The 24,431-nt window shown below is 52.8% G+C and overlaps 1 protein-coding gene across 1 annotated transcript in view; it reads left to right on the forward strand.

Annotated features, from left to right (window-relative positions):
* Nucleotides 1–6,898: 6,898 nt before the first annotated feature.
* The window catches only part of LOC114000920 (acid-sensing ion channel 2), a 370,989-nt gene continuing 353,456 nt past the window's right edge, over nucleotides 6,899–24,431 (forward strand). Inside the window, exon 1 of the mRNA XM_027745691.2 lies at nucleotides 6,899–7,671. Within this exon, the coding sequence (XP_027601492.1) occupies nucleotides 7,108–7,671 (564 nt within the window). The 5' untranslated portion in view covers nucleotides 6,899–7,107. The remainder of the gene's footprint in view (nucleotides 7,672–24,431) is intronic.

Below are 24,431 nucleotides of genomic sequence, written 5' to 3' on the forward strand. Positions count from 1 at the left end.
TCACTTCATATCTTTGATCTGAGGAGATCCCCCTGCAGAGCCTCCAGCTCTGGGGTCCCACAGCGAGGACATGGAGCTGCTGGAGCGAGTCCAGGAGAGGCCACAAAGATGCTCCGAGGGCTGGAGCCCCTCAGCTCTGGGGACAAGCTGGGAGAGCTGGGGGGTTCACCTGGAGAAGAAAAGGCTGCAGGGAGACCTGAGAGCACCTTCCAGAGCCTAAAGGGGCTCCAGGAGAGCTGGAGAGGGACTGGGGACAAGGCTTTCCCTCTCCCCTCTCCCCTCCTCTCCCCTCCCTGTCATAGAATCACAGAATATCCTGAGTTTGAAAAAGACCCATTAGGATCATCCATCCAACCCCTGGCCCTGCACAGACACCCCAACAATCCCACCCTGTCCCTCAGAGGATCATCCAAACCCTGCTGGAGCTCTGGCAGCCTTGGGGCTGTGCCCACTGCCCTGGGGAGCCTGGGCAGTGCCAACCACCCTCTGGGGGAAGAACCTTTCCCTGAGATCCAACCTGACCCTGCCCTGGCACAGCTCCAGCCCTTCCCTGGTCCTGTCCCTGCTCACCCAGAGCTGGAGCTGCCCCTGGGGAGGATGTTGAAGATCCCAATGAAGTTTGACCTCAGTCTGCTCCTCTCCAGCTGAACACACCAAGTGCCCTCAGCTGCTCCTCCTGTGGCCCCTCCAGACCCTTCCCCATCTTTGTGCCTCCTCTGGACCCTCTGTAACAGCTCCAGATCTTTGGCACAGAGAGATTCCCCCCTTCTGTCCCACCTTCCACCTCCCCTCCAGCTCTGCTCCCTTGGCAGCAGGACAACAATTAGCTCTGAGATTGTTTTTTTCCCTTGTTTTCCCAGTTCAGCCACCTGAGGGAGGACAATCAGGGTTGCCATGGCAATGGAAGGATGATGTCTTAATTTGTGGGATTCTTTGGCTAATTATTCTGAGAATTGTAATCTCAGGAAAAACTGCTTCCTTTGGAGAAATTCACTTATGAGCTGCACTGGCACTGAAGGAGAAGTTAAAAGGAAAGGAAAGCTGATGGAGATGTTTTTTGGTCAAAAACAATGAAAAAAAATATATATTTCAGTGAATTTTCCTGGTTTGTTTCATGTGACAAGAACAAATGCCTGGTGTTATCCAGGAATGAGGGCCTGGAATGGGCCCTAAACTTGAATTATTCATGAGTAACTCAAAGTATTTTCACAGACTTTCTGAGGAACGTGAGTATCAGGCAGAACTAACACACACAACTGAAAATAAAACCGTGTAAAGCTTAATGGAGAACAAGAAGGTTTCAAGGGCTGCTTATATGGGGAGGCACCAAAATGGAAAGGTAATTTTTCTAGTGCGTTTTTTCATCCCCAAACCTCTAAAGTGGAGGCCCAGGACAGCAGCAGCACTGCTTTGGTTTTGCCCAGGTGAACAAAACTGTGCTGGGTGGGCAGGGCAGGCACAGGGGGAGGGAGATGAAGGCTCTGCCAGCCCCCACCCAGCTCACTTGGCACCCTGGGCAGGTGCCACCCGAGTGCCCAGCGCTGTGAACACCTCCCAGTGCAGCTGATAAATGTCAGTTCTTGCAGAGAGGTTGGGATGGCAGAGGGAGCAGGGCAGGCTCTGAGTGCTGACAAACACCTCTGCAAATCCAATATTCCCCGGGGGTGATAAATCCGGGAGATGGAACCCGGGCTGCAGACTGGTCTGGGCTCAGAGTAATCCCTGGGCCCCAGGGAGGCTTCTCCCCTCCATCCCCACCCAGATTTGGGGGTTAGAGGCTCAGTGGCACCACTGAACTCTTCATGTGCAGCAATATTTCTGCAGCAAGAGGAGGAGGAGGAAGAGGAAGGCACCCGGAGCATCCTCACTGCTGCTGGGGGATGTGGTGGAGAAACCTCCCCCCCAAAATTGTGCTGTCACTGCAAAATGCTGGTTCAGCTCCGTGTCAATGGGATTTTTTGTCCCCCCCTTTGTCTGGGGGACGTGGGTGTGGAAATGGAACATTTCCTTGTCTTCCAACACCTTTGTTGCCCAGAGAAGCTGCGGCTGCTCCATCCCTGGAAGTGTCCAAGGCCAGGTTGGAGCAACCTGGGCTAGTGGAAGGTGTCCCTGGTGGGACTGGATGATTTTTAAGGCCCTTTCCAACCCAAACCATTCTGGGGTTCTATGACCTTCCTTTAGAAGCATTTCCCAAAACGCAGCCATTTGAATATTTTCGGTTTTCTTTCCAGGAACCTTTTTTTTTTCTTTTTAATTGCTTTTATTGCTTTCATTTCACACCCCATTATAAATCCAAGCACAATATTAAATCCACTGAAATCTAATAAAAATTTCAATTTTCTCTATATATTAAAAAGCCATTTAACTAAGCTAAAGTTACTTTGGAAGGGATCAGATTTCATTTCAGGGGAATCATCAGCATCCAATATCCTTTTGGAAAGGTGGACTCCTTTAAGTAGCTGAGGGGAGCTGGGGGTCCCCAGTTTGAAGGCACTGGCAGAGAGAATTTAAGTGACAAGTGAGTCCAAAAACAACTGGAGAAAGGCTGAGAAATGGAGGGAGATTTTTAGGACCGTGGTCATCTTAACCAAAGTCTTCTTCCATGTCTGCAGCTGGGTCAGGGAAGCTGGGAAGGGCCTGAGGGGCAGCTGAGGGAGCTGGGGGGGCTCAGCCTGGAGAAAAGGAGGCTCAGGGGGGACCTTCTGGCTCTGCAACCCCCTGACAGGAGGGGGGAGCCGGGGGGGGTCGGGCTCTGCTCCCAGGGAACAAGGGACAGGAGGAGAGGGAACGGCCTCAAGTTGCACCAAAAGAGGCTTAGATTGAATATTTGGGATAATTCCTTCCTGGAAAGGAATTCCTGCCTTGTCCAGCCCTGGCACAGCTGCCCAGGGCAGGGCTGGAGTCCCCATTCCTGTAGGGGCTTAAAAGCCCCTGTGGATGTGGCACCTGGGGACATGGGGCAGTGGTGGCCTTGGCAGTGCTGGGGGATGGTTGGACTCCACCTCAGAGGACTTTTCCAGCCTAAAAGATTCTGTGATTCTAAGACAAACCACTTCCCTGGACTGCAGCCATCGTCGCTTCGTTTGTTTTTGGGGTTTTTTTCCCTTTTCCCGTCCGAGCCCAGAGGGAAAAACAACAAACTGCCAGAAAACACAGCGACCTGCAGTGCTCAGGGCAGAGGGGACCATGTGCTGAGCCCCGGGGGGGACCAAAGCATCTCCTTTCATCTTTAAACCATCCCACTGCTCTGTCTGCAAGGCCAGTCCTGACTTCCCCGGTGCGAACCTTCCCCCGAGCCGTGGCAGGGCTCGGCTGGGGCTGTGGGAGCGGAGGGGCTCACACAGGGGGGGGAAATCCTTCTCCACGGCTTTTCCCTCCCCGAATAAAGCCGTTTCCCTCTGTTCCCGGGTGGGATGGATGGATCGCTCACTCCGAGCGTTGCAGCGAGGGCTGGAGACACAAGAGGGCAGGCACAGGCTGTGCAAAGCAGAGAGGGCTGTGCAAAGCAGAGAGGGCTGTGCAAAGCAGGGAGGGCTGTGCAAAGCAGGGAGGGCTGTGCAAAGCAGGGAGGGCTGTGCAAAGCAGGGAGGGCTGTGCAAAGGAGGGAGGGTTGCGCTCCGCTCCCCTGTCCCTCAGCCAGCCCGGCCCTGCTGGCCCCTCCACCGCCCCATCTCTGCAAAGGGGGGAAAAAAAAGGGATTTTCCTCAGGGATTTGTGTTCTGCCCTGCCTGACTCCTCTGCCTGAAGCAGATTTGAAACAGCGACGTCTGTGAGGGGGGTGAGGTTGGGCTGCGAGCTCCCAAAGCAGCCTCTTCCCCCTCCGGGGATGCTCCTGCCATTCCCGGGGTGTTCCCAAGGAAGGGAGCTCGCTGCCGGTGAGTGCAGGTGGCTCTGCCATCTCCGGGGGGTTTCTGGGACCGGCCAGGCTGCTCTGTCCCCACCCCGAGCACCCCCTGCACAGAGGTTGCCCCCAGGGGTGGGCAGAGGTGCCAACAGCCCTTCCCAGCCCTTGCAACCCATCGCTCTCACCCTTAGCTGGTGCCACCCCGCAGTGGCTGATGGCACATCTTGGGCACACCCTGAGCCACAGAGAGTGAGGGTGCCCATCCCTGGGAGAGTCCAAGGCCGGGTTGGACGGGGCTTGGAGCAACCTGGGCTAGTGGAAGGTGTCCCTGCCTGTGGCAGGGGTGGAACTGGGTGAGTTTTAAGATCCCTCCAAGCCAAACCATTCCATGATTCACCTCCCAGGTTCGTCCCCGTCCCCAGGAGCGGTGGAGCGGAGCCCGGGGAGCCGGTGGCAGTGCCAGCAGCACCGCTGGGCACGGCTTTGCCCTCCAGCCTGCAGCCAAAGCCTCTCCGCAGTTAAACGCTAAAAGGCAGCAGATGGTTCCCGGTGTGAATTCCAGCGAGGGGGCTGGAAGGGCAGCGCTCACCGAGGACAAAGGGAAGCATTAACACATTAACACACCCGGTCAGCCGGTGCACACTGGACATTTGCAGCCGGGCTGGGAATGGGCAGGAAAGGGAGCCCAGTCCTGCCACAGGAAATTTTGAGGAGGGGGAATGGTCTTGTCCCTGGCTGTGCAGGGATGGTGAGCACAGAGGGAGACAGGCAGCGAGGTCTGGAGCCCAGGGACAAAGGTGCTGTGGCCCCTCTGTCCTCAGCTGCTTTAATTCTGGTTCTCAGGTTGGTTGGTCCTGCCTTCTCTACCCTCCCGGGAAGGGTGTGCCAAGGGGCAGCAGGTTTGGACACCTCATCTTGGCCGAATTTCTGCAGAATAAAGAAGGGGCACAGTTCTTTTTATACCCCAAATGGGCTGGTAGTGAGAGCCTGGCTCAGCCACCAGCAGAGACACAGGAGGAGGGACCAGGTTTTGCATTTCAGGGCTGGTGTGGATTCCTACAAAGAGGAAACCAGCCTCTGGAGGCAGCTCCTGCTCCCTCTGCATCCCAGCCATCCTTGAGGACAGTCCTGGAGCCTTCTGGCTATGGAAGGAGGGTTCAGCTTTGGGGCAGTGGCCTGGGGTGCTGGAAAGACCTCCTGGGAAATTCAGCTGATAGTTTATTATTTAACAGTTTATAGTTTCTGAGTGCCTTGTCCCCTCTCTGCCTCAGTTTCCCTGGTGTCAAATGGAGAGGGAAGTGTTGTAGCAGCGTGGGATGAGCAGCTCAGCCTGGGAGATGCTCCTGTAGGAATATCCATACCAGGGGATGCACCAGCTGGGCTTACCAGGGCCAAAGGTGGCCTTGGAGGTAGCAAAAGCTGGAATGATCTTATCTCAGGGTGAAAAGCATCAGGGGGGCTCATGGCCCAGGGACAAGAGACTCAGGGGTCCATCAGTGAAGGTGAAGCAGCTGAAAGGTGAAGGGGCCAAATGGTTCCAAGGCTGTTCCAGGGGCTGCTCTCCTGGTGACAGCACTCGGGGTTATAAATTCAGATCATTTTGTGCCATATAATCTTTGGGTTTGGCCTTAAGGTAATTCCATGGGTGGCTGAGAGTCACAAGGCATCACCCTGCAGACCGTGACAGGTTCTGCCTGCCCTTGGAGCCTCTGCTCCCACCTCATCCCAGCTGGGAAAGCCACCTCCGGGGTGCTGCCGTGGCCCCGGGCCCCTCCCCTGCTGTGGTGCTGGGGGCTGTACAGAGACAGAAATCCCGGGGTTTCATTCTGGATCTGAACAAAACCAGGCAAAAAAATCCTGCCGTGCACCGAGCCAGTGTGGAGGGGGTTATTACTCCAGACCCTGCTTAGACCCCTCTCATCCCTGGGCTGAGCCCCCTCATTCCCGTTCCCGCAGCGGGCACTAGGGATGCTCTCACGTTCGGAGGCATCGCCACAGGATCTGCAGCACCTCTTGGGCAGGAAACCGTCCCCGTTCGCCTCCTCCCCCCTCCTCCTACCCAACCTCGGGGCTGAGCGCACATCTGGGAGCGTCTTCCCCAAACACATCCATCACAGCTGCCTTCCAGCGGCAGAGGGAACATCTGGAGCTCCTGCTGGCTCCGAGCCTGCCCAGCCTCGCCGGGCTGAGCCCGGGCGGTGGGTTGAGCCCGGGGGGTGCAGGAGCCGCTCGGCACAGCTCCCCCCGAGCCCCCGAGGCACAGCCGCGTCCAGACTCATCCCCCCCGAGGCTGGAGCTGGGGGTGTGTGATCGAAGCCCCCTCCCTGCCCTGCCCGGGGCTCGGGATCCGGGTGTGAGTCAGGGCTCCAGCGCTTCTCCCGCCGAGCCCCGCAGGGCAGGGAAGCTCAGAGGCACGGAGAGAACATCAGAGATGCTGCAGCCCCACCGAGTCTTGCCCTGCCTGATTTTCGCTCTGAGCTGCCGAGTGATGGAGAAGAGGCTTCATTCCGCTGCTTTCTCCCCTGCTCGCCCGTGTGTGTGTGTGCAGGGAGCTGAGCAGCATTTCTCCCTCTTTCCTTTTATTTTTTAGCCTTCCCCTTTCCCTCTCCCCTTGGATTATCTGCCCACCTTTCCCCGGGAGAAACACAAATGACACCGGCGGCACAGGGTGGGTTTCTGGGGTGGTATTTTCTGCCCAAAATGGAGGGGTGGGGAGGAGGAGGAGGAGGAGAGACGCCTGAATGCTGCAGCTCCCATTGCCGGAGCTCGGGGAGCATCACCCGGTGGCTCTGAAGCCATCAGCTCCGGGAAGCAGCATCCTCGGCTTTCCGCACTAGTTAACAGCCCGAGAGCTGCCTCGCCTTGTTTTAAACTCGCTCGCTCGCTTAATCTCCTCTCCCCTCGGCCGTGTGTGTGTGCGTGTGTGTGTGTGTGTGTGCAGGGGGAGGACTTTATTGCCATTGGCTCCGCTCTCGCTGCCCACCCACATCTCTTCCACATCACCTTGGTGTCTCCCTAAATAAAACCAGCCCTCCTTATCGCACCGAGGAAATCAAGAGCGAGAGTTTGAATGGATTTTATATAAATATTTACCCCGACGAAGCCGCTGCCGCGATCGTGGGATAAACTGGCGGCAGCTGCTCTCACTCCCCTCCTCTCGCCTGCCCCTTGAAGGCTTTGATTACTTGGGAGAGAGGAGAGATCCAGATCCCAGTTCTAGCTGCAGACTGACCCAAAAAGCAGTGCCAGGGTTTAACTTAGCCATGGATCTGAAGGACAGCACCAGCGAGGACAGCATGGGCAGCCTGCAGCCCTCCAGCATCCAGATCTTTGCCAACACCACCACGCTCCACGGGCTCCGCCACGTCTTCGTCTACGGCCCGGTGACCGTCCGGCGCCTGCTCTGGACCTTGGCCTTTGTGGGCTCGCTGGGGCTGCTCCTGGTGGAGAGCTCGGACAGGGTGGCTTTCTACTTCTCCTACCAGCACGTGACCAAAGTGGACGAGGTGGTGGCCAACAGCCTGGTGTTCCCCGCCGTCACCATCTGCAACCTCAACGAGTTCCGCTTCTCCCGCCTCACCACCAACGACCTGTACCACGCCGGGGAGCTGCTGGCCCTGCTCGACGTCAACCTGCAGATCCCCAACCCCCACCTGGCCGACCCCGCCGTCCTGGCCATCCTCCAGGAGAAGGCCAACTTCAAGCACTACAAGCCCAAGGTGTTCAGCATGCAGGAGTTCCTGGCGCGGGTGGGCCACGACCTGAAGGATATGATGCTGTACTGCAAGTTCAAAGGGCAGGAGTGCAACCACGAGGACTTCAAAACTGTGAGTGTGAGCAGACACTCTGCTTTTCCTCTTCTCTGGGCGTGTGGATGGTGGTGTTGCAGGGCCAGGGTGGTGCTGGAGGTCGCTGGCTAAGCCACGTGGGCACGGCGTGGTGGGCGAGCGGCTGCCAGGCTCTGGCGTGGCAGAGGAGGAGCAGGAGCAGCCTGTTGAGCTGAAGTTTGTTTGTTGGAGTCTTAACAGGGGGGTTTTGTGGGGCCAGACCTGCAAGGGGCTGCAGCAGGTCCAGCCTCCATCCTGCACGAGGCCCGTGGCACTCAGGTGGCTCTTTGGTGTCAGGGCAGGGCATGAGATGGGTCCTGCTGAGCACCACGGGGGGCTTGGGGGTCTCTTGCTTTGGGCAGTGGATGTCAGGAGCTGGAGGAAGCAGAGAGGGCTGGAAAGGGGCCAGCAAGAAGGGCAGGGGCTCGGGGCTGTTCTGAGTGGTGTCCAGCTGTACTGCTCCAGGTGTTTGGAGATGTGCTGGAATTATGGAAGGGGAGATTTTTCTGCTTGTTCCTGCTGTTCGTGGCTCATCAGTCTCGGTTTGCTGAGGAGTGTGGGCAGCAGCTGGGTACCTCCCTGGTGCTGTGCCATGCCTGGTGCTGTGCTGGAGAGAAGGGGGGAAGAAGAGAAGCAGAGGGAAAGAAATGAGGCTGAGCTCTGATCCCAGTCTGCTCCGAGGCTGGGGGAGGTGGAGCGAGCCGGGTACTTGAGCATCCTGAGGGAAGCAGACACTGCTCAGTTCCAGCTCCTGCTGGCAGTGCAGGCTGCCCTGGGTGCCTGGGCTGGCAGAAAGTGCCAGGGTAAAATAAAAAGAATAAGGAGGTTGTCTGGAAGAAGTGGTGCCCCCCTGTGCTGCTGGGGCAGGCGAGGGGGCTGCAGAGGGGGCAGCTCCCCCAGGCTGGGGGTCTGAGCCCATCCTGGCTGAGATGTGGGGGTGCTGGGGACTGGGTAAGTCACACTGTGCCCTCAGACCATGCTGGCCAGTCCCTTGGCACTGACTGAGCTGTCGGGGAGGGGGGGTCGGTGTTCCTGGAGTCAGGAATGCTCCAGCTCTCAGTGGTTGTTTCTCCGGGGGTGATGTTGCTCATTCTGTCACTGCCCTGAGTCCTGCAGGGGCCAGGGCAGGTTTTGTGCTGGTCTGGTTTGTCAGCAGGATCTTTGTTGGGTTTGTCAGCAGGATCTTGGTGTGGTTTTAGGAGAAGGGAATATTTTCTGTCTCTGCTGCTTCTGGATCTCGCAGCAAATGAGTCCAACTGAGTCCTGCTCCAGAGTCTCTGCCAGCACCTGGGCTGGGCTGCCTTTAAACCTCTGAGCAGGAGCAGATCATTTTATGCCTCAGTTTTTGCCTGTGCATAACCCTGATGCCTTGCCCTGCATACCCAGGCAAACCAGTCCCTTGTTCCTGCTCCCTGGGCAGGTCTGAGCAGAGGGGGGGGGTCGTGGGGGTCCTGTGGGTCATGGGAAGGTGTCAACAAAGCCCCAAGGAGAGGGGCTTGCTAAAGACAAGCCATGTGTGACCAAGCCTGGAGAATGGGATGGAAAAGGAGACACAGGTGCCAAAGTCCAGGGGACAGAAGAGTTGGGGAGTGAGGACAGATCCCGACAGGATGGACAGACCTCCCTTACCTGTAGTGAGGGTGTGGGGAGCAGGAGCTGTTTTGCTTCCCAATAAGGCAATAAACACCAGCCAAAAGCAAAAGCCTCAAAGCCAGGGAGCAAACAACACCTCCAAAACATCTGCAGGCCTTAAAAAAGCAGATCCTTTTCTCAGAGAAGGCAGGAGCTCTTGGCAGCCCCCCTGGGACACAGTGGGGTGTCAACCCTGGCCAGTTAGTTTTTTGAGGCAGCTGCTCCTGAAACAATGATTTATTGCCTTTTTTCCACGGGGGGACACAGTAGTTTCCAGAAAGACAAACATTCCCTGTCTGCCAAATAAATGATGTGTTAAAACAGATCAGGGCCAGCTAGAATGTGGACTGACAGTGCTTATCATTGTCAAAGTGCTGGAGGGATTCAGGGAAATACTTCAGGGCATTCTGCAAAGCAGGTCCTGGATGATCCAGAAGACAACACTGCTTGTTGTGCCTCTAAGAGGGGCAGGGGTTCAGTGTCCCTGACTCCAGGCAATCCCTCAGGTTATGGAAATCCAGGAAAGCATCACTCAACAGGGACACAATGATCCTGCTTTGCCTTCCAGATTTTACCTCTCGGAGATAAGAGGCAGCAAAAAGTGTCTGCTTGAAGGATGAGTAAGTTTTTCCACAGGGAGAAGCTGGAAAGGTCTTTGAGCTGCCTCCAGGCTGAATCAGAACCTCATGTCCTGGATGAATTTTGCATTTAATCACCACCAACCTGTTGCAGCTGCACTGGGGCTCTGTGACAGCCCATCCATCCTGCTGCAGCACCCACAGGAGAAGCATCACCTGCCTTGTTTCCTGAAGGGAAACAGGATGTAAATCCCAGAGCACTTCTGTGATACGTCAGCAGGGTGAAGAACTAAGGGTTGGTTTTTGTCTGTACTGCCCAAATTCAGGCCCCTGGGAGCAGAAGAGGCAGGAGCTTTGCAGCAGGAGGCTGCACCAAGGCAGGAACTCTGCAATCAGGTGCTGCTGGAGGAGTCAGGGCTGTGCTTTTGGTGCAGGGAGGGGTGTGTGGGGTGCAGGGTGGCCCTGGAGAAAGCCCACGGGGCTGTTGCCTCGTGGGGAAGCAGGAGCTGGGAGTGGCACTTTGAAAACACGACTTTACCTTCCTTCCTCCTCCCCTTCCCTGTTGAAATTCTCTGTCGCTGCTTTTATCACCAGGATTTGAGCTGGGCTTTCCCTCCACTCCCCGATTCCTCCCCAGGATGATGCCTGTGAGGCATTTCCTCACGTTCAGGTGTGCCCAGGGGAGTGAGTCCCCCGAGCCCCCCCAAAGGGACAGCGAGGCCGTGCTGCCCCCGTGCTGGCATTGCCACAGAGCAGCAGATCAGATAATGCAGAGCCCTGCTGTGGGCAGGGCAATGGAGAAGGGAAAACAGGCAGGACATGCTTTAGCAACCCCATTGCCTTGGAGTGTTTGGAGGAGGGAAGTGTTGGGAGGAAAACAGCAGCAGCCAAGGAAATCCCCCCCTTTTTTCCTGCCCTGCTCCTCCCGGGAGGTCCTGGTTGGAGAGGACCTGGCAGATGGGATTTTCTGGAGGAGCTGTGCTCGTGCTGCTCCTTGTGACTTGAAGGTCTCTGAGCCTGGGAGAGCTGTGGCTGGTCACTGCTGGGATTTTCTGGGAGTGCCTCTTCCCTGGGATCCTTAGGGTGGCTCGTGGTCCTTTGCTGTTCCATCCCCCGGGCGATGGCAGGGGAGCCCTGGGGGACAATTTGGGGTGTGGCACAGCAAAGGCGTGGGAGAAAACCTGTGAAAACCCTTTCAGCCCGTGGGGCAAACCCATCCTGAAGGGTGGGAGTGGATACTGGGAATATGAGCAGCAGGGGAGTGGGAAATCTCGGTGCCACCTTGGCGAGAAACGATGCCCAGCAGCCCAGCTCTGCCAGGCTGGGGCACTGGGGGTGTGTTCTGGGTGTTCTGGTGGCTGAACATGTTCCCATGAGGTCATTTGCTAAATGCAGTGTGTGGACTGGGCTTCCTCACACCTCCAATTCATCCCAGGTGACACAGTGACTTCCCCCAGGCCTGCTCTGCCGTGTCCATTTATTTTCGTGGCCATGACAATTGAAGGATAGAACTCATTTATTTTCAATACACATTCTCCTGACAGACAGGGACCACATAATGGACAGGATCTCATGTGAAAAGTGCTATTTTAAGACACAGGTTTCTGTCAATTTATCTGCCTTTTCCCATACATATATTTTCCCCCATTCTTTCCAGTGCATCCATGAGGTCGGTGATTAGTGAATAGCTTTTAATTAGTCCATTCTCCACTCTTATCACACAACTTCCACTTCCCTCAATAAAAAAATAAATAAACAATCATGATGGTGGCTGCTAGACTTGGGAAAACTTTACTTTCCTGTTGAACAATTTTTCTGGAGCACTGTGACTTTTCCCAAAGTTTGCAGCAGGACCTGAGCTGCCACAGTGAGATCTGCGATTCTGTGATGCCTTTTACACAAACAGGTAGTTTTTCTCCTGAGAGACCAGGTCCCAGCCTGGGTTGTGATATCTGGAGTCTGGAGGTGCTGTTGGGGTTCAGTGTGTGGGCACAGGGGGAGTGCAGGGGTATTGGGGGTGTCTCAGGTGGTGTCTGAACTGAGGTGGGTTGTTCCTGGGTCACACATCTGGCTGACGTGCAAACCCTGCCCTCGAGAAACGCAGACCCTCATCCTACTCCATGTTTTTCTGGGCTAAGTTTCTCTGTCCCCTGAGGATTCGTGACTGTGGTGGTGCTTCCCCCTTTGTATTCCCTTTATTTATCCCAAACTGGGAGGAGGATAATGCTTTAAATTCAGGAAGTTTCCTGAGGGGATGCCAGTTGGGCTGAACATTCACAAAAAAGATCTTCCTGGGCTTGAATTGTTAATGGACTTAAAAATCTACCAGAGAGAAAACTGTGGAGCTTCAGTGAGGTCTTTTCATGGCAAACCTGATTTTAAATCCTTTAATACTGAAAGGGTGAAACAGGGACAGAAATTTCAGAAGTGAGGCTGCAGCTCATTGACTTGGGACGTTGGTGCTGCACATTTGAGAAGCTGAGACTCAAGACCTGGCCAGCCCAGGGATAAAATCCTCCTTAATGCTCTTTTAAAAGCTCTGTGCTTGGTTCTGGGTTTGAGCTGCTTCTTGGCCAGGCAAACAGCTGAGACATGGCAGAAATGGGCACTGCCAGGGTGCCAGAGACAGGTGGAGAGCAGAGGGAGAGGAGGCTCAGGGATGGGGAAGGACAAAGGATTTCTGTGTGTCAGAGCCAGCTGAGGGCTCAGCCTTCCCTGGCACTGTGTTTGGAGGAGAGCAAGAACCACTCCTGACTTCCAGGTGATTCCCATTCATCCCAGTCATTCATCAGGAGGCCAAGTGGGAGCTCCCCTGTCCCCTCCAAGCCACCCCTGCCCAGGGATTTGCACTCAGAGCAGCAGCTGGAGCAAAATGCAAGAGCTGAGGAAGAAATGTTGAACAAAAGGGTTTTAGGGATAGAGGGGATGTCTGAGGGCTGCAAGGCTTTACCAGAACAGTCCTGGGAATTCCATGAGCCTTTCCTTGCGTTGGGAGCACCTCTGAGTCTCTCAGACAGGTCCTGGGAGCTGCAGTGGAGAGGCAAAGCTGTAAACAACTGAGAGCAAAGAGGAGAAATGTCTTCCAGCAGCCACGTCCTGGTGTCTCCTCAGCCCCTGGCTCCCTGGGACTAACACAGCTCCTGTCACAGGCTCTCCCTGACAGCAGCTCCTGGGTCAGGACTCCTTGCTGCCTGCACTGGATGGAGGGTAAAACCATGGGAAGCTCTCAAATGGACTTGTGCTCTTCCTAGACGGGAAAAAGGCTTGATTTAAACATGCCCCAAACTAAGTTAAGGCCAGGAGAGACAAGGAACATATAAAAACCCAGCATGGTTTCCATCTGGAGAGGGAAAGTGGGACAACACACCTTGTCCTGACCTTCTTCCTCACCCCTCGGGCCCCTTGGAGACTTCTTGGCAAATAATGAGGAACCTCCCAGATGTTCCCTCCTGGGGAATCTTGGGGCTTCTCTGACCAAGGGCAGTGGGTGCCCTGTGGAAAAGCAAGATGTGAGTGCTGCAAACCCCCCTGTGGGTTTAAACACTCCCTGAAAGGTTCTGCCCACCACGTCCATGGTCCTCACAGACAGAAAGGGTGAAACCCTGAACATGAAACAGGAGAAGTTCTCACTGAATTAAAGAAGAAAACAGGTCTGACTTTGGTGAGAACTCCTGGGTGAGGGCCTGGGTGGCCTCTTGAGGTCCCTTCCAAGCTGAATTATTTTATGATTCTACAACAAAAAGCAGGTGCTGTTTAAAATTTAAGACCTGCTGGGTCTTAAATCTTTTTGGTGTCCCTGTCTTTTCCTGGAATCCCAGCATGGTTTGGGTTGGAAGGGACCTTAAAGATCATCCAGTGCCACCCCCTGCCATGGGCAGGGACACCTTCCACCAGCCCAGGTTGCTCCAAGCCCCGTCCAAGCTGGCTTTGGACACTTCCAGGGATCCAGGGGCAGCCACAGCTTCTCTGGGCAACCTGTGCCAGGGCCTCCCCACCCTCCCAGCCAACAATTCCTTCCCAATGTCCAATATAAACCTACTGGGTTTCAGTTTAAAGCCATTCCCCCTTGTCCTGTCCCTCCAGCCCCTTGTCCAAAATCCAGCATCACTGCAGTGCCACGGGCAGGACAGTGAATTAATGGCAGAGGAGAGTTAATGACCAGTGGGAGGAATTAATGAAAGCTTCACCCTTAGTCATCTAAACTTCCACTGCTCCCCGGCACTGAAATGGCTGCTGGAACAGAGACATCCATGAAATCCTCTGTTTCTTCCCTCTCCTCCTGCCAGGCTGTGGAGGAGCACGTGGGATCCCTCACTGCCTGTCACACAGGGAGCAGGGCTGGGAACTCACAGCAGCTCTCCAGGGATGCAGAAACCCGGGAAAGAGGAACGAGGACGTCAGGGAGGCATCAGTGTGACCTCAAAGGGGTGGTGGTGTCCCATTTTGGGAGGTGGGAGGCACTCCCAGCCATCTGGAAAGGGGTGATTTGTTTGAGAGGGACCTGGGGTGAGATCTGACATTTGCCACCAGGTTTCTTGGTTCCTCTGTGAAAATACAGACCAGAAACTGCAGTTTCTGTCCATCAGGCTGGTATTTTTCTCTGGATATACTGGTGGGATTAGGGTTAGGTTTAGGGTTAGGTTTAGGGTTAGGTTTAGGGTTAGGTTTAGGGTTAGGTTTAGGATGAGGTTTAGGGTTAGGAAACTCCCAGAACATGACATGTTCTCTCCTCTTTTGCTTGGAGGTGATGACTGATTACAGCAGCCACAGAGTCTTCTGATCATCATTTCTTTGAAGCATTTAATGTTTGTGGATTTTTATTTTTTTTTTTTCTTTTCTTTTTTTTTAACTGAAAAGAACCAAAGTGTTTTCCCCAAAGGCTTTGTGAAAACTGCAGCTGCGGAAGCTTCTTGAACAACATTCCCATCTCAACCAAGTTTTATGTAAAAAATGGAACAGTTTCCATGCCCAGCACGAGCAGGCAGGGTTGGGATATCACCCTGAAGGGAGGGAGTTGCTGGGTCAGGGGTTGAGCTGGATCCCTGTGGATTGAGCTGCATTTTCCCTACTCCACCCTGGCCACGGATCCTGCAGCCACCACCCCTCCTCCAGATGCTCTAAGTGGTCATTAATTCATGATAAATTATGCTGGAGCATCTCCTGGAACACAGGTGACATCCACAGGGACAACCAATGGATTCAGTTCTGTCCAGGGATTGCAAGTGGATTAACAGGAGTTCTTTGCAGGGTGTGTGTAATTCCAGGGATGTGGTGAGAGAGAAGATTCCGCGGTGGAAATGGCTGTTGAGGAGGAGCTGTGGGACAAACCAAATCCCAGGCTGACAAACCAACCCTATTTCCACTGAACCCCAGTGGAATTTCCCTCCTGAAGACGTTAATGGGGGTGAGATGGTGCTGTCAGCCCCCACAGTTCCACCCATCCCTGCAAAACCCTCCTCATTATCCCTGGGAAGAACAAAGAGCCCCTCAGATGTCTCTGCACATCTGCATCTCTCCAGGGAAAATCAGATCAAGAGGGAAAGGATTTTTCCTCTGGTGCTTGTGCACGACACCAGAAAAACGAGCAGGGGTCTCCTGGGAGGGGATTTCCCACGTGAAAAATGAAAGCTTTTTGTCTTGAAGCGTTTCTGTTTGCCATGAAATGAATCCAAATGAAAAACCTCAGCGCAGAATAAAACACTGCAGCCCTGGGATGTCTCAGGAATAACGGATGGTCTGATTTTTTGGCTTGTTTTGGATTAAGTAATGGGAAAAGTGACCCAGAGCTGGGGAACTTTGCAGCATGTGCAGTGTCCACGTTGGCACTTGTGGGGCAGGTGCACACCAGGCTCTGTTTTTTGGGGGTTTTAAGGCAAAATTTGGTATAATCTGAGGTTGGTGAGGGTGAACCCTGAGTTATACATCCACATCTGGCTTTCCTTGAGTAAGAGGTTTTCATTCCCTGCTTGCCAAGGGCAGCTCCCAGAGCAAGATGCTCCTGACAGAGCATCCTCTGAGCTTCCTGGGGATGGTTTCTCTGAGCCTCCTGTCAATACAGGGCTCTCCCTGCCTTCCTGTTGGCAATAAATTGTCAATTCCTGCTGCCATTCCTATTGGCAATAAATTGTCATCTCCTCAGGGCAAAGAGCTGTTTGCCTGGTTTATGTTGATGGTTAAATATTTATTATTAAAATCGATTGAACTTTAAATAAGGGAGGGGATTTGCTTTAACTTGTTGCAGAGGATGGGTTGGGATTTTGTGCAGGCACAGGGACATCCATCATTCCTGTGCAGGAGGAATTCAAACCAAACAGATTTTTCTACGAATGCCTTCACTCAAAAAACCATTTTGAAAGCTGTATTTTCAAATCAGAGTGTACCTGAGCATCCAGGGCTATTCCCAAACCCCAGGCAGCTTCTGCAAGTGCCTGCAGGCTAAACAGCCTCATCCCTGAGTGAACTGTCCCCCTCCCTTCCCCTTTGGAATGCTGTTAAACATGGAAGGGTGTTTCTAAGCCCAAATTACTCCTCCACTTGCTGTGCTGTTGGTTGGAACAATTAATTGCAGCACATTTTCCTCCCGTGTTTCAAACCTGTGCAATGCAGGGGGTTAAAGCACAGCCACCACAGTTATTGTTAATGCAACATTTAACCCTTTATTCTGAGAATCTCTTCAACATCAGTAGTACAAAACTATTAACTATAGTAATATAATGGAGCATTTTCAATCTTATTATAGAGAAGAACAATTTTCCAGCCATTGTGTTCAGTGTAAAAAGGATCAGGCTCAATACATTCAAAAAAATCCAGCCATTTATTATTGCACAAGATCAAATGTTTCTCTAAGAGTCCTGCATAAACAAGTGTTAGTAGAGAAGACTTGGATCTCTGCATATCACATTTAAGCATTTTTTTTTCTTCCAGAAAGAAGCCAAAAATACAAATCATTATGTTCATATATAAATACTGTACATTCCCAGTTTAGAGACAAACCAGTTGTGGAGATCAAGCAAGGCCAGTTTGGTCACCAGGGGCAGGGAAATGTGCTGGGCATTTATTTTGTTGTAAATCAGGGAGGTGTTTACAGTAATATCTAAGCCTGGGGGATGAAATGTGAGTTGTTCACACAGTCATTGTGAGCCCTTTGTGTATTCTGGTCCTTCCATGCTGGTTTTTTTTTTTCCTATCAGGAGGAGAAATAAATGTCTGACTCAAGTATGTTCTTGTCATTGCTCTTGTCTTTCAAAAAAGACACAAACACTTGCATCAAAAACGACAAAACCAGGAGTCAGGATGTGGCTTTTGTGCTAAGAAACCTTTCAGATCCCCCATCATCCCTCCTCCAAGCTGGGCCCCAGCAGCTCCATCTCCTGATCCCACCTGGAATCGTTTCTCCTCTCCTGTGCAGCACATCCAGGCTGGAGATATTCCAGCTGTTTGGGGTCCCCTCAGCCCTGGGGGGTTGTCAGACAAGGTGTTGGCAGCAGGTTGTTGAGGAGGGTGGTGGTTCCAAGGTGCAGGTGATGGTTTGGTGTCACCCAAATCCCAGTTTTAGGCTTGGGATTCTCGCTGCTTGTGGGGAATCCCACGTTCCTGAGGTGAGAGAAACAGCCTCAAGTAGTTCCAGGGGAGGCTTAGATTGGATATTAAGGAAAATTTCTCTATGGAAGGTACCATAAAGCACTGGCACAGGCTGCCCAGGGCAGGGGTGGATCCCCACCCCTGGCAGAGCCCAAAAAACAAGTGGCTGTGGCACTTGGGTTAGTGATGAACGTGGTGGTGGGGCTGGGTGGGACTTGATGACCTCGAAGGTCTTTTCCAACCTGAACAATCCCACGATTCCCTGATCCATCTGGGCAGGTTTTGTGTGTTGCTCCTGAGTTGGGAGACTGTGCCCAGTAACTCTGGGCTGGGTTTTTCTGCCTGCCCAGTGCAAACTGGGAGAGGGGAGGAGTTGGGAGCAGTGCCTGGGCTGGTGAGTGTGGGTAGGCAAAGGATGGCAGAGGATATTCCCAAGGGAACACTGGCATGTCCAGCTCTTTTCCTGCAGGCACCAGGAGCTGCCAGTTGTGCCTTTGGACCCAGGGGCTTGCCCTGGGTGTGGGCAGCACGTGGGTGGCTGTGAGCTGGGCAGCATTTCCACTGCAGTGGCACCTCAGGGGTCCTTTCCCACTCAGGATGCTCTGGTTTGGTGGCAGCAACGTGCAGGGCTGTGGCTGAGCCCCAGGAGGAAGTGGAAATCAGTGTCCTTCTGCTCCAGGCAGCAAAAGCAACCCAGAGCACAGCAGGAGCAGCACCAACTTCTGCTCGAGTTCCCAGGAGTTCCTGCTGCCTGTGGGATTCTGTCTCCAAGAAAGGATTTGAGATCAAGGGAGGGAGGACATCTGTGTGGGTCTCCCTTTGAAGTCCCCAGAGGGGGACTGAGGGAGCTGGGGGGGCTCAGCCTGGAGAAAAGGAGGCTCAGGGGGGACCTTCTGGCTCTGCAACCCCCTGACAGGAGGGGGGAGCCGGGGGGGTCCGGGCTCTGCTCCCAGGGAACAAGGGACAGGAGGAGAGGGAACGGCCTCCAGCTGTGCCAGGGGAGGGTCAGGTTGGACATCAGGAGGAATTTCCTCATGGAAAGGGTTGCTAAACATTGGCAGGGGCTGCCCAGGGAGGTTTGAAGTCCCCACCCCTGGAGGTGTCCCAGGAAGGGCTGGATGTGGCACTCAGTGCTCTGGGCTGGGGGACAAGGTGGGGATCAGTCACAGGTTGGACTTGTGTGTCTTGGAGGTCTTTTCCAACCTCATTGATTTCGGGATTCTGTGCAAAAGTCCTATAATTTCTGCACATAGTGCTTGTCTCTATTCTTTCCCCACATTTTTCATACCGAGCTGTCATAAAAAAACTCTTTCATGCTGAATTTCCTCCCTTTCCTCCTTCCTTTACTGGTAACACAGAATTATATTCCCATTTCTTTAAAATCTGAGGTTTAGCAAGCTCATAAATTACACTTTAAACCCCCAGCCCCAACTGTAAAGCAAATAGTCCTTTCCTCTCAGGGAACCATTCCTTCAACTTGTTATTTTGAGCTCCATCCTGGTTGTTGTCGTGCAATGACAACTTTGTGGAAAAGAAGGTTAAGTGCTGAGGTTAAAACAGGTTCAAGTATAATCCAGAGTGCCCTTGGCAAAGACAGAAGGGTTTTAGTGGATCTCATTCATCACTGCCTGACTGCTTAAAGTGCTTGAGTGGCTCATTATTATTTTTATATGCCTTCACAAGAGCTGCAAAAGAGCCAAAAGTGTCACTGTTTTCCTCCCTTAACCCACACTCAACAGGGAACAATAATATTTAAGACTTCAGGGTGCAGTGGAAAAGGTTTTCTCTTCAGAACCCAAATTCCCCTCCATGAGCCACGTGGGGCAGCTCAGGCTCAGCTCCAGACATGTTCCCTTGGGTGTGGACTCCCCTCCAGGGTGGAATTTTGGAGCTGAGAACTGGATAAACCTCCCATGGGCTCTGCAATAAAGGGAAGGATTGATTGTCCCATCTCTGGGAGTTGTGGAGGCACTGGAAGGGTTTGCTCAGGGAGGTTGTGGCTGTCCCTGGATCCCTGGAAGTGTCCAAGGCCAGGTTGGAGCAACCTGGGCCAGTGGAAGTGTCCCTTCTATGGCAGGGGGTGAGACTGGATGAGCTTTAAAACCCCTTCCAACCCAAACCATTCTGAGATTCTGTGGTGGTGCAACATTAAAATTAATATTTTGAAGAGCACGGACCTCAAACATCACCGAGAAAGACCTGTGAGTGCTCCAGCCCTGCCTGCTTGTTTGGCACATCCATCCCAGGGGACACACCCAGTGTTCCAAGCAGTCCATACCTGGGAATTTGTGTGCAGTTATGTAAATCACCACAATAATATCACAGAGATCCTGACTAGTGTTTTGGTTTTTTTTTTTAATTAAGTGGCTGCTTTAACCTTGCCAAGGCTCTTTCCAAAGCTGTTCCTTCCAGAGCTCAGGAGGTGCTGATGCCACTGGAGAAGGTGGTGTTTTCATTCCACCAGCCTGGAGCAGAGTGAGAGGATGAGGGGGGTTAAGGAAAAGAGGTGCCTGTGAGAAAAACTTCTCTCTCAAATTTAGAAGGATGGCAAAAACTCATGAAACAAAAGAAAGAGTTCATGCTGGGTCCGCTCTCACACTGAGTTCTTCGGGGAGAAAAGACCCCTTGGGTTTAAATTTCATGCATTTTATAGTTTTACAAAAATCCCACCTTTTTCAGATAAGCTTAATATATTCACTTTTACCTAAAAAGGTTTCTTTTCTCTGAAAAGGGGCTTTCCCTTCTTTTTAATTGGCCACTGGCCATCCCCTGTCAAAAGTGATGATCTTCCTTTGTTCTTAGCCCAAAGAGAGAAAAGAAACCCCTGTGTACCAAACTCTCACATGGCCCAAAAGATTTTAATTTTTAGGAATTTTTATATTTCCCTTAACTGGCCAAATAAGACCCTGACACCCAAGTCCACTCTGAGACTTGGATATCTCACAACTTCGTGATACGCCTATAAACTCATATTTTTATTTCTCATACACCTGTTCTAGGAGGGGAGATGATGAGAACTGAGCTGGTTTAAGTGTGTGAAGGGCTGGGATTGCTCTGTGGAAAACACACCGAGGGATAAACCCTGAGGGGGAAATGGAGCCATTCCAGCTGAACCATGTGCTGCCTTGGGAGCAAAGGGTGTAAACTGGTCACAGATAACTCGAGGCTGGAAGTTAGAAAGGATTTTTTTTATTGTTATTCCTTGAAGGACTGAAATCCTGAAGTGACTGCTCGGTGGGAATAATGGGGATAAAGAGCCTAGCAGGGTTTAAGGCAGGATCATCCCTGGCAGTGGGATTAGGTGATGTGGGTGCCAGGAGCTGCACTCCAGGACCTCTCCAGTTCCATACACACCAACATTTTCCTGTTCTGAAGGAATGGATTGGGTGTACACCTGGATCTGGGCTCAGCAAAGATGGTGGGGTGCCTGGAAAAGCTGGAAAAACAGTTATGTCCTGGAAAGCTCTTTCCCCTGAGTTCCTGGAGGCACAGAGTGTGAGTCCTGTGTTTCTTGGCCACGGGGAGATTTTAACACCCAGCTCATCAGACCTGGAAGTTCCATTAACTCAGCCCCTGGCCAGCTCTGCTTGGACACAGTGATATTTTGTCCAGCAGGGTGCAAGTCCTGGAAAAAGGGCTGGGGGAAGATCCCACGTGGAAGCTCAGCAGCTTCTCTTGAGGGTGTTCCTGTAACTTGCTGTGAGCAGCTGCCCAAAACAGGAGGGTGAGACCTGAACTGCCCTGAATCCCTCAAACTCACATGGTTGTGCCAAGTTGAGGACACATCTGGGTGTTATTCAATTTTCACCTTCAAGGGGTGGTAAGAACACCCTGAGGATCTTGCTGATGGCCAGTCTGATGGAAATCAAGGCCCTGGGTGTGGGGGGATTTTTGTTTGCCTGTGCTGGTGTCACATCTGTGAGCCCCTGGGATGGTGTTGGATTTGACATCGTGCAAAAATGGCTATATAATGTACATATAATATACATTATATAATGCATATAATGGCTGTATAATGTGGATAATGCTTAAAATAAATATAATGTGTATAATGCTTAAAAAGAATATAATGTTCTTTCTGATTTATGGGGTCTCTGAGCAGCACAGGAGAAAAAGGGGGGACAGCCCTTGGCTCCAGTGATTCTGACCCAAAGCTTTCCAGAGCTCTCAACACAACAGGGAGAGAAAAGAAGACCTTATTGGAAAACACATGAACAAACCCCCTCTGCAGAAATGAGTTGGTCTGGGAGCTCTGATTATTGTCTCACGAAACAGAGCACCTGGGCTATTATCCCCTAAACGAGGGAGAGCAAACGTGGTTCCTTTGCAAAGCCCGGCTCCCCCACCAGGCTGGAATGTGCTGCAGGATTTGGAAGTTTGCCCTGGGGTTTCCCAGAGAGACGAGGCCGTGGGAGCAGTTGGAGGGATGTTCCCTCTGCCCGCCGGGGTTTCCCTCCCGCGGATGGGAAGGGATTGTTGCCGCTGTTAATTAGGGCTGTGTGGAATGGAAACGTTCCCAGCAAACCTGGAGCCGCATCCAAGGGGTTGTGGAGCGGGCTTGGACTGCAAATAACTCCCCTGGAAGGTGCTCTGGGATCCCTGGAGTGGGTGAGTCTGAGGACTGGCATCAGTGATGCTCTTAGGACAAGCCAAAGTGGAGATGGGGGCTAATTTTGAGTCCCTTCAGTTGACTTAGGGGGTGTTGGCTAATGAGGCTGGGATGGCTTCGTGCTGAACATGCTTGATTTTAGTGGCAGCACTGGGAGTTTGCTCTGAGTCCCCTTTTGAATCCTAAATTGGGAGTTCAAAAGCTGCACTGGTAGGAGGGCAGCAACGACCCTGCTGCCCTCCCTTTGTGCTGCAGTTGGAGCTGGTGCTGCTGGAACCTTCAGGGCTTTGCAGCTTCACCTTTGCAGAGGGATGATCCCGATGGAGAGGAGAACTGTGGATCAGGGTGCTCCTGCTGCACAGGGAGGGATGCTCTGCTTAACCACTGCAGCCAGCCAGGAGAGAGACTGAGGAGCAAATCCATGCTGGCTGTGTGGGATGAAGGCAGTAAAGCTGAGCAGGTGGAGGTGGCTCTGCCAGAGCTCCCCTGGGCACTGGAATCACCTCTGCTCAGCAGCAACAGGGTCGTGCTGGTGAAAATACACCGAGTGTGCAGGATCTGCCCCAACCAGCAGCTCAGCATCACCCTGAGCTGCGTGCGAGCCTGGGATGTGAGAGCTTCCCATCCCTCACTGCTGAGTTCCAGACCATTTACCTTGGCTCTGTGCATATGTTGTCAATTCAGCAGCACCTTCACACAGTCACTTATAATTCACATTCGCCGGTTTTTAATGAATGTTTGTTCAGCGGAGCATTTTGCAGGGAGTGTGCGTGGTGTGCAGAGCCAGCCCACATCCCAGCAGCCTCCAACACCAGCTGAGGAGAGGCATCGAGCTCAGAACCAAATCAGGAATGTGTTCTGTGCCACAGGCTGCCTGCGGTGTGAGACGGAGGGGACTCTGTGAATGGGAGTCTTGCAGGGAAGGCCCAGCAGCCAAATGGATTGAATCCTCCTTGCCAAGGCAGCAGGAATTCCCAGGGATATTCAGGGCCCTGATGGAATTCTCTTAAAATCCAAATATAGTGTCACTGACACTCTGAAGCACCTCAGTGTCTTCTGTTCCCACAGCAAGGTCTGTTGGCTTGTTTGCTTTTCCTGCCATCCAGGTGGGGAATGGAAGAGAACCAGGATAGATGGTAACAAGGCACCTTTGAGAAACATCCCAGGAGCCCCAGATCTACAGGAGGGTATTGAGAGACAGAAAAAAACATAGACAAAGCTAAATGTGATTCTTCTAAAGATCCAGGAGTCATCAAAAAACCAGGAATTCACGGGCTGTGTGGATACTTGAGGGAGTGGTGGGAGCCCAGTGCACTTTGCTGGTAGAGAGAGCAAAGCAAATTCATAATTCCTGTAGATAAACATGTTGGAGTTAATTGCTGCTCCCATTTGAGGACTGTGCAAATGCTGCAGTGACTAACAGAGCCTGCTCACCTCTGCTTGGCTGGGAGAGCCAGGGCCGAGCCTGTGCTCGGGAGAGACGTGGCAGGAAAACCAAGGAGCCCACAAAAGAGCGGCCAGCAAAGTGCAGCAGCTCTGAGGCTCTCTGGGGGCACAAACCTCTGACCAGGAAACAGGATTTCAGCAGCTCTTCCTTTTACCTCTTTGCTTTCAAATGCAGCTGCTCCTTGGACAAAAGCAGCCTGGCTTTGAAGTAGGTCAGAGCTGAAGTCACCTGGGGCTGCTCTGCAGGAGAAATGCGTGTCAGTGTGACACCTCCAACAGAGCTGCTCTGCACTGAGTGCCCCGTGTGGGCCAGCCAGTGGCTGTAATCCAGCAGAAATCCAGCTGGGACAAGCCACGGACCACAAATCCCACCTGAAGGGGGGGCTCAAGTGGAGATGAGCACAGCCCAAGGTGAACGTGGGCGTGGAGGTTCAAATTCTCAAGCTGCTTCCAAACAAACGGCCTCGGAGAAGCACCGAGATCCTGAGCACCTTCTTAGCAGGTTTGGGGTCCCAAAATCCCAGTTATCCACTCAGACTTCAGTGTCTTATTAAGGAATCCCAGAAATTTTTTTTGGACAGTCTGTCAGCAATCCAGCCTGGACTGTTTTAGTGGCATGAAGACAACCTGGATAACTCCTTTTAAGTCTCAGACACATCACGAGCAGGTTCAGGTTCTGAACAGCTTGTTGGTGTTTTGGGAAGGCCACACCAACGAATTCTGCTTTCAGGCACCTGCTCAGCAGCTGGGAAGTTTGGCTCCCTCCCCTCAGCAGTCCCGGCAGGTTCCAAACCTTTTTTTCAGGGCAGGTTCCAAACCTTTTTTTCAGGGCAGCGTTTCCATCAGCCTGGAGAGAGAAACCCACCTTTTGTTTCCTGCCGTTCTGCAGCAGCCAAATCCTCCCCCCTCGTTTT

The sequence above is a fragment of the Pipra filicauda genome, unplaced genomic scaffold, assembly GCF_003945595.2.
Source record: "Pipra filicauda isolate LSUMZ 115617 unplaced genomic scaffold, ASM394559v2 scaffold193_size2426894_pilon, whole genome shotgun sequence".
Taxonomy (NCBI): Eukaryota; Metazoa; Chordata; class Aves; order Passeriformes; family Pipridae; genus Pipra; species Pipra filicauda.